Source organism: Heteronotia binoei, chromosome 3, assembly GCF_032191835.1.
Source record: "Heteronotia binoei isolate CCM8104 ecotype False Entrance Well chromosome 3, APGP_CSIRO_Hbin_v1, whole genome shotgun sequence".
NCBI classification, from domain to species: domain Eukaryota; kingdom Metazoa; phylum Chordata; class Lepidosauria; order Squamata; family Gekkonidae; genus Heteronotia; species Heteronotia binoei.
The window spans coordinates 155729869-155744417 of record NC_083225.1 but is presented as its reverse complement, the minus strand read 5'-3'; the positions used below and the strand labels follow the sequence as shown (position 1 = coordinate 155744417).

Below are 14549 nucleotides of genomic sequence, written 5' to 3'. Positions count from 1 at the left end.
TTAAGCAAATCTAGTATTTACCAAAATTTGTTGTGCAATACTTCCTGTCAATTGATCTGCTTCTTTATAGCTTGACTCAAACCTGTTGCTAGGAGACGTAGGACCTGTTGTTCCAGACCAAAAGTCACACTTGCAGTAAAATAGGTGTGAGCCTTTTATCTCTCCCCCTGTCCTGCAGTGGCCTGTATGATGAATCTGTAGCAGCTGACCTGACGCACACAAGTGAGCAAATCATCAGGAAACGCTTTGTATTTTTGAGAAAAGTTTTGGTTCCCCATTATAAATATTCAGGGCTTTTTTTGAGCGGGAACTCACAGGAACGCAGTTCCAGCTGGCTTGGCACCAGGGAATGTGGCCTAATATGCAAATGAGCTGCTTTTTTTCCTACAAAAAAGCCCTATGCTAAACAATGGTGATGTCAAAGGGTGTGACCTAATATGCAAATGAGTTCCTGCTGGGCTTTTTCTACAAAAAAGGCCCTGTAAATATTATATGTAAAACATTTAACTTCTCTAGTTTTGTTTTGATTTTATTTGTTTGTATTTTATTCCCCCTTGTGTATTTATTTATTGCTTGTATATTTATACAAGAACAGTTTACAATTTTTCTTTTCATTTAGAGCATGCTGACCATCCCAGTTCCAGACTTGCTAAGTGGCAGAATAGAAAGGCTTATTTTTATCATCCTCTGAACAAAATGTCATCACTCACAACATGGTGTGTTAGGGGAGCCTCTTTTCTCCCTGTGCTGTGACACAACAGAACCTCTGTAGTATTGGTTATGTTGGCAAGCAGGGCAGTATATGAAAGGTATATGTTGTACCCTGAAGAATTTTCCCAAGGATTGAACCATGATGGGAAGGAGGAAATGCGGGTGTATTTGTTATGTTTGGCAGATTATTCTATCTGGTCTTACTTGTGTGGACATCTAATGAGTGGATTTCCTCCCCCCCCCCCACTGCTCCAACTCCCTTGAGTTCACCCCAGTGTGGCTCTTTTCCATCTCTTGTTAGAAAGGAAAAGGGGTGGGGGATGAAGTACAGAAGGGAAAGCCTGAGGGGAGTGGCTTTTGATAGGAAAAGGCTGAAACTGGTGACTTTTCTTTCCAGAGGTTCCTGCAGTTTTGAGCAGACTCCTCCTCCTCCAGAATCTGTGCAGAGTCAACAGAGAGTTCTTTATGGTGTGGGGTTTCATGAATGAAGAGCGCTTGCTGCTTTGGCACTGGAGCTGCCTTAGTTCCGAGAAGAACAAAACAGCTTTGCTGCAACAAGAGGACAGCAGTGGCAGGATCAAGTAAGTCTTAAGGTGCTTGTTTTGTCTCCAGCTGAAACTAGAAGAAAAAAAAGGGAAGAGTGGAAGACTCTTGACTAGAATGCCTCTTTTCTGGCACAGCTGTGCATGGATGTTTGATAGAATGTTGGTTAGGAGACAGTGGAAAGGTAGTCAGCCTAACAAGTAGGGATGGCTACGGAAGCCAAAGGGTGATTTTCGTGGGATCTAGACTGAGCCACTTCATGGATGTTAAATTGAAAATCTGGAAATAAGCTGATTTTAAAAGCATTGACTGAATTCTGGTCTCTGTTGTTACCTCTGGTTCCAATTATGTCAGTGTTTTTGGCTCACCTGCCTTACGTTTCCCGTTTCCATTTATCTGGTCATGCTGGCTGCAAGAATAAAACTGTTATTGCATGGTGAGTGTGAGAGTTGGTTCTACATTCTATAGTTTTCTGACCCTTCTGAGACTTTTCTAAAGCATTTCTTCTGTTGTCCCTTTTCCTGTTTGTACCACATGTCTTTCATTGTGGGGGTTCTATCATAACGCCTTATCGTAGTCCAAGGACAGCCAGATGTTCTGCTGCATGGGAAACAGGCTTGTGGAATATGATTGAGCAGGAAATGGATGATACTGAAAATGTGTGCTTTATAAGTATCCAGTTCATTGTTGCAACATTTCTTGCTTTTGCTGTGTAAAGTACTATTTATTCATTTCTGAATGCTTAATCATAGCATGCCTTCATGACTAGGTTTGTTCTTGCAGGGGTGCAATAGCAGTGTTGGTTTCTGACCAAGGGAAGACAAGAAAAATGCTTGAAATCTCCTTTTAAGGGAAGACAAAACTTGGGACAACCTGTCCTCAGGTGGCAGCTGTACAGTGCCCAGATATCTTAGGATCACAGTGTTTTCCTTGTTATGCTTTACAGCAGTGACCTTTGAGGACTCACTGGCCACTTTTAACCCTTAGGAAGCAGCAAGGACCCCCATGAGGTGCAAGCTCATGACATCAAAGGTGACATCAGAATTGTGTGACAGGAAGAGGAGGAGCCAGAGATTGCAAACATGTCTGCATTTAAAAAAATGAGTTGTTCAGTGACTCCACCAGGTTACCGTGCTGTTGCTCTCAGTGTGTGTGGGAGGCAGGGGACATGGCATCCTTGCTATCTATACCTGGGCCTTAGCAACAGGTCCCTCAAAAAACCCAGCAGCTCTGTAGGGGCTTGTGACTTAGCTGGTGGAGTCTTGTGACCTACTTAGATCCCAGCCCATGGGTTTTATGCCATTTCTTTATAGTTTAATCACCACCATAAATAAGCACTTGAATGAGTTGTGAAATAAGTTACAGTAATGCATTATCAGAGTTTTCATTTTGATCTTTGGAAACCTTTACAACTTTTTAGTAATTCTGTGCATAGAACTAGCAGACTGGATAATAATTGCCTGCATGCACTTTCTGATACTGATTGGTATCTCATCTGCGGAAGTAAGCAGATATTGTACAACTCTCTGGACAATGTTTGCAGTTCTGTGTTCTTCTAAATCTGGAGTGTCAAATGTCCGGCCCTTAGACCAAACTAGCCTGCCCAGGGCTTCAATCAGGCCCACTGGGCTCTCTTCTCCCCTCTTCTGTCCTCATCCTTTGAAGCTCTTTGAAGCCCAACTCCCTGCCTTCTCTTTACAGAGACTAAAGCAGAAAGCAAAGCTGCAAAGAAAATGCAGAATGGATTTTTCATTCAGGCTGCTTTGCAGAGGCGACCTGAATGGAAAATCCACTCCACGTTTTCCTTGCAGCTTTGTCTAGGTGTTTTAATGTAGTGCAGCTCAGTTTAACTTCCCAGCGTTCCTATGGCCAGCTGAAGCTTCCTGGAGTTGTGTCCTTGCAAATCAAATGTTGATTCTTTGAGCCAGCTTTCTCAATTCAATGGACATGAGAACTAGTGCCTAGTGAGTACCTTTAACTTGGAAACCCACAACCAAAGGGGGATATTACACTGGAGAGCCATTGCTAATCTGAGTAGACTGGGGTGGGGGGAAGCTTGCAATGCCTTGGCTTGCCATTTCATGTTTTCCCAGGCTGAGAGCATTTTATTTTTTTAGTTATCTGCTGTGTGATCCTTGTGCTTTTCCTTGATGTTTTATTTTTAAAATTGTATTGCAAAATCCCACTATTCCCCCCACCTTTCCATTTTAAACAAAATATTACAAGAGTTTTAAACATGTTTGTATTTTAAGTTAAAAAATGATACCTTCAATTGTGTTTGCCTGTGTTCTTTATAAAGTCTATATCTCCACTATGTGACATTACATTTTAGGACACACATGGCTTGGCCCCACAAAGTCCCATTTATATCAGATCTGGCCCTCTTAACAAATGAGTTTGACACCCCTGTTCTAAATTTTGCAGATGTTTGGATATTTAACTACTTTTTAAAACATCTGCAAGTTTCACTTCAGATTATTTGATATTCAGCTCCCCCTCCCCTTGTTCCCCATCCATTTATCTAGTTGCACTTTCTGTAACATACATACGTGTAACAATATAGCATTGATGCGGTCCTCAGATGTTCACACTTTTTCTCTCCTTCTGGGTTAGCGTGTTGCTCAGAAGACTGAAAGTGGACATGACATGCGTTTGACTGCTTTGTATGTTCATGTTTTATTGAGTTTATTTCCTCCTGTAGATTGTTGTTGTTGTTCCATAGACACTGTGTAGGAACGGACCTCTTCAGGACCTCAAGCTGTACTAGAAATAGTGTGGGCATGTGATATGCTTTGTTATAATGTTTCTTTGTCTTCTTATACTAATACCCCATGTTCTAACACTGTTATTTAGAAAAGGTGATTTGAATTGAATAAGGGTGCTTTGTCAAGTTTCTGATTTTCAGCTTGCTGAATAGCATGCAGAGTGATTAGTTGCTATAACTATTTAAACAATATAGTCACAGCTAAAAAGATCCTTTTATCTAAGGGTAGCATATGTAGTTTTCCATTACCTCATTTTTATCCTTCCAACAAGCTTGTGAAGTGAGTTATGCTGGAAGGTAGTAATTGGCATTGGATCACCCAGCAAGCTTCAGAGCTGATTGAGGATTTTAATGCGAATCCCTCTAGCCCTAGTCTAACATAACTGCTGTACCATACTTGTTCTCCCAAACCCAGGAGCATAATCCAAAATTTACCTATGTTACCCAGAAGTGACATGAACACATTGGGTGATGCACTTGCATCACTTCTGGATAATGCAGGTGTGCTGGGATGGTGCCCAATGCCACCTGGAAGTGGTGTGTGCGCATTGGAGAGGGCGAACACCTGAACTGAACCAAGCAGAAGCTCAATGAGTGTTCGGGGAAGCCTCCTTCCCTGAACCTTGGTCTGGGGTTTGCAAACTGACCAAAATTTGAACTGAACTTGGGCTCAGATTTAGGTCTGTGCCTATCTGTAGACTGGGATCTTATGTAGCACTTTGGTACCAGTATACCTAAAGGTCCTCCTCCCACGCTATCCAGCTGACCAGGTCTTCATCTCAAGTACTATTCCTCTGACCGTGGAAGTGAAGTAGGTAGTAACTTCGCCCGTGGAATAGCCTTCCACTTGAAGCTCATCTGATGCTTCCTTTTAGGCACGAAAAAGTGTTTGGAGTTTACATAAAAATGTTTTGGTTCCCCCCCACAGCCTTCTAATTGAATACTGTCTTGCCCAGCTCTCTCTCCACTCTTATATTGCTTCCTTTTATGCTAAAAACTGCTAGCTGCTGTTTTAAAATACTGGTACTGGATTTTATTGTTGGCGTTTCAGTTTGTTTTAGTTAATTGAGTTATTTTATAATTTAAAAATATAAAATTGTATTGTGTTACTTTGTATTGTTGACCTGCCTCAGGCAGATTCTGTGGGGTATCTATGTATCTAATAGTGAATACCCTAAACCTGTGGATCAGGACCACACCCAATGCTAAAGAGATTTTTCTACAAGCTTGGGGGAGGCCTTAGGTTTGCTGAAAAATCTGAAAATTTATGAAAAATATATTGGGAGGGGTTTAAATCACACTCCCCCGACAAAACAGCATTGTGTGCGATGCAGAGGATGCCAGGAGAGGCTCTAGGCCCAGTTGCCACAGCAAGGGATGCTGGGAGAGGCTCAGGACCTGACTGTGGTGGCGAAGGACGATGGGAGTGGCTCCCAGGCACTGCTGCTGCTGCCTATCTCAAAGGTGGCTGGTGTGTCTCAGAGCCACTCCAGGCTAGGCAATGGGGGGGAGTTAGGATTCCCCCATGAGTCTTGCGGGTCCCCAGCTGTAGGATGTAAATACTTTAACTTAAATAAAAAGGGAACAAAATGAGCCTGAAGTCCTATCCACTCGACCCTCGCTGGTTTGTTCATGTATTGCTGAACTATGGTTAGGCAGTATCACTGAACTAAGCTGTAGTGTGTATAAATTTTAATATGTTTCTGGTTTCGGTATTGTGTTAAAGCTCTTAATATAACTTAATTTTTTTAAAAAACAAACCAGCAAACCATGAAATGTTATCTACCCTGAGAGAAAACTATCGACTGAGATCATGAACATTTAGAAATGATCTTTTTTTTTTACAGTCAAATATGCCTATTGAGTTTTCCACGTACAAAAGATTTTAACAATCTTTGTGTTAATATTTAACGTTTATTTATTACTGATTGCTATCCATGTGGTGGTAATTGATGTCAAATGAAGGTCATTTCCTCATTCTGGGACCAGTTCACACATGTAGGTTGTTTCTCCATTTCTCCCAGCTGGGCTACGTTATGGAACTTCACGCCAAAAGTCAGCATAACCTTGAACTGTGGATAGATATAGTTGACTGTGGAAAACATGGGTTTTTGGAAACGTCAGCATGTTCTGCTCACTGCTGTGGTGATGTGTTCAGTTGCACAGTTGAGTCCGACTCTTTGTGACCCCATGGACAAAGTCACCTCAGGCCCTCCTGTCTTCCACCATCCTTCGAAGTCTGCTCAAATTCGTGTTTGTTACATTAGTAACGCTGTCCAACCATCTTTTTTTTTTTTTTTTGCCGTTCCCTTCTTCTTTTGCCTTCTGTCTTTCCCAGCATCAGGATCTTCTCCAGTGAGTTCTCCCTTCTCATTTGGTGGCCAAAGTATTTGAGCTTCAGCTTCAGCATCTGACTTTCCAGGGAACAGTCAGGGTTGATTTCCCTTAGGACTGACTGATTTGATCTTCTTGCAGTCCAAGGGACTCTCAAGATTCTTCTCCAGCACCACAGCTCAAAAGCATCTATTCTTCAGCGCTTGGCCTTCCTTATGGTCCAGCTCTCATAGCCATACATTACTACTGGGAATACCATCGCTTTGACTGTACGGACTTTTGTTGGCAGGGTGATGTCTCTACTTTTTATTATACTGCCCAGGTTTGCCATAGCTGTCCTCCCAAGGAACAAACGTCTTTTAATTTCATGGTGATGGAGATAGCTATTGATTATATCTCTATACACATTTCATGAAATGCCCTGTATTCAGGGGTGGTGAGCAGGGGTTGCATGGTGGCAGAAAGTATCTGGGCCCGCCGGTCTGCAGTCTGCTGTAGTTTCATACCAAGGCCATTGCCAAAAAAATCCATCTGTCATTTTGTGCACAGCTGTGGATCATTTGGTATTCCTACAAAAGGAGGGTTATACTGGATAAGAGGGAGCTGGAGCTGAGGCCGACAAAGCAGTAATTGTAATTACTGTAATTATTTAATAATCGTAAATACTTGTAATTATTTAGATGTTTATAAACTCCCCTTTTCTACACAGCCAGAAACTAAAGCATTTTATGTTGTTGTTTTCCCCTCCTCCATTTTACCTTGACAACAATCACCGTGTTTGGTTTGGTAGGTTAGGCTGAGAGAGAGTTGTGAGTGAGCTTCCATGGCAGACTGAGTTTTTGAATCTGAGTCTCCCAGATCCTAATCAGACGGTCTTAACTACTATGCAACACTGGCAGAGTAGTTGGCAGAAGAGCAGCTTTGAGGTCATGCCTATGCTGGAGTTCTCCTCTAGTGGGACCAGATGTGGATTGGCCTTTTAATATACCAGGATGGTATTTCGTGGGCAACTGTCCTAGAAGATTGCTGGGGGCCAGGAGCAAAGGAAGCTGAGCCTCGCTAGCATGGGGAGCACTTCAGGGACTATTTGGTCTGAACTTCTCTGCCTGTCATCTCCTTCCACATCATGATCTGGGTCCAAGCTGAGCAGCCCCTGCACAGGAGCTCCTTTGTCTGTGTCCATCTGTGGTGCAGGGGGTACAGGAGGAGACAGCAGCTGAGGTGCTATGCTTGTTGTGATCATAAGCACTATTCATGTTTGGCTCAGGTTGTTCTTGTAGCCTAGTCTACCCTACAAAGTTGAAGACTATCTGTCTCTGTCTCTCTCTCTTGCTTTGCCATAATTCACCTTTGGGTACTGAAAGTAAAACTTTAAATAATTATCTCAGTCCTCTCTGAGTATTCTAGGCCAATACCACATTTACTGAGAACCTTGATTTAATATGACAAAACTTCATAATCTGTGTGATATGTTGAGTTCTTTAATTAAAAAACATGGATGTCTGCCATTAGTCTTGCTGCTCTGTTTTTTTAAAAACTTCCTTGTATATGTTAACTTCTTTGCATGTTCTGATTTGTTTAACTTGTCAATAAAGGCTGTCATGGAAGGTGGTTTTTTTGTAAGTTTAGTCACAATATTATGAAGTTGTGCCTGTCATTTGGAAGAACATTGTTCTAATGACTATAGAACAAGTTCTCAACTTTGATGCTGACCAGTGTTTCCATGGACTCAAGAGCTTCTGCTCACAGAACATGATTTCTCACCCTCCCCTATCATGCAAAAGCCCCAAATGTTCCCCTGAACCCTGTTACACTGGATCATTTGGTCCCCCCCCCCGAAATTCATTAAACAAATCAGACCTCTCTATGAGCAGAGATCCTTGCACCCAGGAAAATGTCTACTTAGGATCCAACCTATTGTTGCATATATCAATGTGTCTAATTTTCAGTGTGGCCAGATCTGTGGATTCTTAAATCCAGAGACCAGAGCCATCAACAGGCAAGACGGATCTTTCTGCAATCTTGGGGGGGAGGGGGCAGATAAAATGTAGATTGTTTGCTAAGTGGAAAGGAAATGGTGAGGATATGGGGATTCCCAGGAGCAGGGAGAGAAGAAGTGATGTGGGGGGAAAGGAATACAGGAGCAGCTGAGTGCCCCAAAAAGTCTTTGTGGGTTCCCCAGTGTGCAAGTGTCCCTAACCCAGCAGCTGGCACTGTGCAACTCAGCCAGAGTTTTCCTTGGAAGTGGTTGTGTGGAGTAGGGAAGGACGGAAAGCCAAAGATCAAGGCGATAGATTGGCTGGTGGATGGGAAGTAGAGGAGACAGGAAAAGGTGAGAGGCTATGGGGTTTTCAGGAAAGAGAGAATATTGATGGAGAGGGAAACATCCCCAGCAAGTCCTTATGGGGCATTCACTTGTCATAGTCTGATTTTTATAATGGTTGTCAGTGATCAGGATCTAGCAGTCCCTTAATGGGTGCTATCTGTAATCATAAATGAAAACTATTAGGTGTCAAACTGAGCCCTTACTTTTCAGGTGCACCCAAGAGTTATGACATGAATCGGTGCTTCAGGGTTTCACTCCAGAGGATAAGAAAAACAGAATTCAGCACAGTAGTACTTTGCAGTGGAAGTCCTATTCTTGTGTTGTGCTTAAAAGTTTATGATTGCAACCTTTCTTCAGTTTTTTTTTTATTTTTTTGCAATGATGGTGGGGGTGACAGGAGATGGCTGTAGATCTCAGCAAGTGAATTGAGGGAAGCTGGTATTATCAAAGATTTCAGGTTTTCATGGCTGGTAACATCATTAGGAAGCTGGTATTGTCCAGTGCTTATGGGACTTTTAGAGCCTATGATTTGCATCCCACGAATGAGTTCCATGCATGCTAGATAGTCTCTGCTAAAACCTCTGTTTGTGCAAGAACCTGTTGAAGAATTTAATGAAAGAGTGGCAGAGGGGAAGTCTTTATCTTTTGGATGCCCATGTGGCTGGCATGCCACTCTTCCCGTCCTCCTGCTCAAGAATTTCTGTCCACATGCAACCCACTCGCTCTGCACTGCAGCATCTTTGAACTCTCTCCACATGAGTGACAGAGAACTCTGGACTGAGGATTCCTTTGGCTACTCCTACCAAAAACATCAACGAGTCCCAACAAGTATATGAGAATTCTTCCTGCACTGGCATATGACCCATTTGTGATAGGGCCATAACACTGGAGCTTGATCATCACTGATTACTGTTTACAGCCATTTGGAAGGTACTAAGAAGTCATCTTGCCCATCAGGCCAGCATCTGAGTATGCATAATGCAAGGCATGGTGCTGCTCCCTTCCCCTGTCTTTCTCTTAATGTCTGATAGAACACAATCTGATCGTATGACAACTGTGCATTGTTCTACTCTTTTCTTGCACCACTTGTGGTTAGCTAGAGCAGTGAGGTAATGCTGATGACATCTTCAGTGCATGTTCGCTGAAGGAGGTGTAGCTTTTACAAATGCATATTGGGTGCATTGGAGACCTCTAAGCCTTTTGAAATAATTTTATTTGGGCTTCATTCCCCCCTCCCAAAGTCTCAAATTAACTTTAGCATGTGTGAGTTGCTTCTGTTGTGATTTAGTTTAGTTTAGTTTAAAAAAAAACACTAGGTTAGAGTCTTGATTTAAGGTTACTTGTGTCTAATAAACATTCTGTTCTGTAAGATCCAGTAAAATACAATATTTGCGTGAATTGTGCAACATGCAAAATCCTACTCTTTGAATTTGCAGATCTGGATTGTTCTGGCTGTGAAACTTTTTGGTATTATTTCTGTGTCAATGGAAAGGTTAGCATCAATACTGTATGGATGGAGTGGGCAGTTTACTGTAAAATAATGAAAGTAGGGCAGGGGCTGACTGAAAGGACAGTATGAGTAGTAAAGCCATGACCTGATTGGCCCAGGCTAGTCCAGTTCTTGTGAGTTTGGAGAAACTAAGCAGGATTGGTCCTGGTTAGTACTTGGATGGGAGACCACCATGGAGATCCAGGGTTGCTGTGCAGAGACAGTCAATGGTAAACCACTTATATTTGTCTCTTTCCTTGAAAACTTTATGGGGTTGTTATAAGTTAGCTGTGACTTGACAGCACTTTCTACCACCACATGAGTGGTAAAACCTTCGCTTTGCTCAGTCTTCTCAAAATGGCCTTTTGGGTGTGTTTTTCTAGCAGGGCTCTTAGTGGCTCTGAGAGACCAGAAATAATTGCTTGCCAGGACAACAGTGACTTGGGATATAAAAATGTACACAGCATGTGCTCTTCCAGCCCACTTATGTCTCACTTTAAATCATGCCTTGGTCTTTCTTGCTTTATGGGCAATCAGCTGGACCCATGCAGTTATGCTGAGGTCTCATCTAGCTGTGCCTTCATATTCATCTGTAAAGCTTTCAGGTGGTAAATTCTGAAAAATACCAACTCTTCCTTTATCAAATGGGCCATTGACTTGATCCAACATGGCTTCTCTTATGTTCTTATGAATGCAGTTTCTGAGGCTATATTACATTGGGGTACAGTAAAAGTTTGCGGCACAAATCCAGACATTTAAGAAATAGTCTTCTCCTCCCTACCCTTGCAGTATTAACCATGTGGTCCCTGTTAAGGAGGCAGCAGATAAAGTAGCTGTTTTCCAACAGTTCATAACTGACCTTAACTCACAAAGCAGAAAGTGGGCTGAAGGAAGTGGCGTGGTAAGAGAAAACATCTTGAAAGTTGCTTGTGGTAGCAGCACAAGGACCAATGCCTAGCTTTCTTGTGCTTGATGAATTATCTTGAGGTGAGGGGGTCTCAGTGCAGATGAGTGGTAGAAGTAAAAAATAATTTTTTTTTCCTGCCCTAGTCTCTGAACAGGTTGATCTTTTGTAATGTCTGCTTTGTGTTTCTCGTTGAGCTAGAAAGCCATGCGTTCAGAAGCTGGAGGACCTCTGTCAGAATGTGGCGCCACGGACCTCTATGTGTTGTGTTGACTTCCCCGCTCTCCTCAAAGTGTCCTGCTTCAGGGCTACATCGGGATCCGTGCCAAAGGAGAAGCTTGTAACCCGGGAAGGGCCATGGGCTTGAGCTATGCCTGCCTTCACGTCTCCTACAAGCTCAAACTGCTGATGCTCTTCTCCGTGTGCATTTTAGTGGTGGGCTGGGCCACCTCCTCTTACTTGGTCGATGCTGTGCATGAAACCCCACAAGCAAAAAGTGTAGTGGCAAACTTCAGGAAGTCAACCGCTAGTGCCGAAGAGCAAAAGGAGGATCTCAACAGGCAAGCCAGGCCTACTGTGAAGATGCCAAGTGTGAAACTGCCCAGTATGAAGTCCCTTTGCCCTGCTCTGTCTCCTTATCTTAGTAAGTGACCTGGCTATTTTTTTTTGTGTGAGTGGAAGATCTTGCTTGCTTTTAGAGGTCCGAGGGGTAAGGAGGCTGCACAGTACATTAGTTGTGGCTTGGGTTAGATTCATGTTCAGTGTGGGCCTGAAACTTCATTAGCATTTGAAAAATGCTAATTTTTGCTTTCTTATTTTGGTGTTCTGCTGCTTGGTATTGTCCTCCTGTGTTTGGATATGGCTCTTCTGTTTGCTGATTTAAAGATTTATACCCCATCTTTTCATCAAATGATCCTCGAGGCAGCTTACAAGCAACAGATCAAACCCAGTGTCATAAACATAGAATTAATTACTCAAACAGCCCTCCTGGCTTGTGACAGAGACAGGAGCAGTGTCCTTTTCATCCTGTCTGCTGGCCCAGAGCAACCTGTTTTTTTTGGTAGCGGGTGAACAGACATCTCATTACTGCTCCTTGTTTGAGCGATGACTGTGGCCACACTGATCTTCTGTCAAAATGGTGGTGCCCCTGGGAAAGAGGGAGGGTGCCTTCTGTCCTTATCACCCTTTTAGAACCTGACATATATTACTGGTGTGGCATAGGCACCCAAAGGTTGGATCGTGCATTGCCCTGGCAATAGTTGACTCCCAATACTGTGTGGATTGGCCAGATTGTATATCAGTTCTGCATCTCCCTGCATCTCCCTGGGTGCCAACATCACTCCTTCCCACAAGCCAAGCCATCTCATGGGCCTCTGTTACTCAGGGCTGGCTGGAATGTTCACAGCCTTGGGAAACCCATGCCACACTGGTCATGTAAGAACCTGGCTGCAACTGTCATTAAGCTCATTGCAGGGTTTACTGCTGTTGCCAGCATTGCCTTCCGAGTTGTGCACTTTCCAGTTTGGTGTTAGGATTTAATCCTGCTTTGAAGACTGTGCTGTCACCTGGTAGTTCTGGGCTGGCTCTGAATCAAATTTGACTGGTGGAGGAAATGAGGGTTTGACAGGTGGTGGTGACGATGAGAGAAGTGGAGGCTCACCAGCCTCATATTTCTCTTCCACAAACACACCCTTTACAAGTTTATGTTCTTTGTTCATAGTCCACTTTTCTCACTGGGACTCAAGGTGGCTTAGAAGATACAGAAGATACAATTTAGTCAGTTAGCACAAGTTATCCAGTAACAATGGAATAGGACTGGGATTACAGAAATGTAAGAAACCGTGCAAGCAGGAAGCTGTTTAAGGGATGATGTATCATAAACAGTGCAGACAGCAAATTACAAAGTTTATATTACAAAGGCAGAAGACAGTCTTGTAAAAGCAAGATGATACATACAACAGATACTACAATAGACTACAATCCTGTTTCTTTATAAGGGCCTCCTCCTGGACTGCTCCATTGCACATCAGTTTTGATCCTTTTATAAAAATGGTCTCCTGAATGTTTTCAGCAAATCTAAATGCAAACCAGCACTCCATGCTCAAATGGTTTAGTTGCAAGTTGAGAAGTTCATAGATAAAATATCATGACATACACTCCCCCTCCCCCCCCCAAAAAAATTCATCATAGTGCCAACATCTTTAACTTAAATGAGCTGTTTAAAGCTTAAAGATTTCCGGTTTGCAGAAATGAGGCTAAACACTTGGCTTTTCCAATAGGGGGCCCCAGCAAGCTTACCTTCAGGGCCTCTCTCACCCTGGAAGAGGTTCAGAAGGAGAATCCTCGGGTGGCAAAGGGACGGCATCACCCAGAAGACTGCTTACCCCAGCAGCGAGTGGCTGTCTTGATTCCACATCGTAACCGAGAGAAGCACCTGCTTTACCTCTTGGAGCACCTTCACCCGTTCCTGCAACGGCAGCAGCTAGACTATGGCATCTTTGTGATTCACCAGGTGAGTCTATATGGAAAACACACCTGCTTTGCATCTAGGATGGAGGGCTGAATCCAGATCTTGCTGCCTTGTTGGTATTTCTTCCAGGCCTCCTGGGTACATCTTTTGCCTGTCACACCTGTGTGTTCCATTGGAGATCCGTATGCTGCCTAAGGCAAGCCCCAGATCTCTTTTGCACAGCTCTAATACAAATCTGTCTCAGTGTGTTATCAATGCTTATGAGTCCCTGTGTACATCAGTGCTGATGAGTTTCTTCTGCTGCAAAGCTTAAAGCAGATCAAATGAATTAAACAAGCTGGTGGCAAATTAACTTCATGTGCTGTTGCTAAAGCATGGTTATTTTCAGTGCTGGTGGCCCTGAAAAAAGTGTGCCTGGCTCAAATACTTGCTTGTATATGTCCCGGGGCTTGGCTTGTGCTTATGTCAAACAATCATCTTATTGTGGCCACTTACAGTGAAACTTTCTCTTTCCCTTTTTCTCTCAAATGGGGGCTTTGTTTGTTAAGGATAACACAAGAGAGCCCCTTAACTCAATGGCAGAACACCTGCTTTTTCCCATACACTTGCCATGTTGAAATAAAAACAAACCTTTTACATTTCCGCTTTGGTAACCACGGATATACGTTTGCACCATTCTGAGCAGAGCTGTAGGCTGCAGCTGAAATGAAGGATGTTTCTGGACTGAGGTGCTGTACAGAAGTGGTGAGGAAGGTCTGCTGATGGATGGTAGAGCAACGGTTGAAACTGTCTTATATTAGGTTGGTCTATCAAAGCTACTATTGCCAGCTGCTATCCAGGCTTTCAGATAAGAGATCTTTTGTATCACTGCCTGCCTGATCCTTTAAACTGGAGAGACCAAGCATTGCGCCTGTGTTCAAAGCAGATGGTTTTCCACTGAGCTATGGCCCTTTCATCACTTGCCAGACATGCAGAAGGCCTTACATTCAATTCTTGGCATCTTCAGGT

General features: G+C 43.2%; 1 protein-coding gene across 3 annotated transcripts in view; it reads left to right on the top strand.

Annotated features, from left to right (window-relative positions):
* Positions 1 to 14549, top strand: part of B4GALT4 (beta-1,4-galactosyltransferase 4) — a 38638-nt gene that overhangs the window by 8702 nt on the left and 15387 nt on the right. Inside the window, exons 1-4 of one of the 3 annotated variants that reach the window (XM_060234671.1) lie at positions 789 to 809; positions 1109 to 1292; positions 11273 to 11714; positions 13351 to 13583. In XM_060234671.1, the coding sequence (XP_060090654.1) occupies positions 11429 to 11714; positions 13351 to 13583 (519 nt within the window). In that variant the 5' untranslated portion in view covers positions 789 to 809; positions 1109 to 1292; positions 11273 to 11428. Of the gene's footprint in view, positions 1 to 788; positions 810 to 1108; positions 1293 to 11228; positions 11715 to 13350; positions 13584 to 14549 lie in introns of those variants that run through there. The other 2 variants (XM_060234669.1, XM_060234670.1) reach the window with 2 other exon arrangements.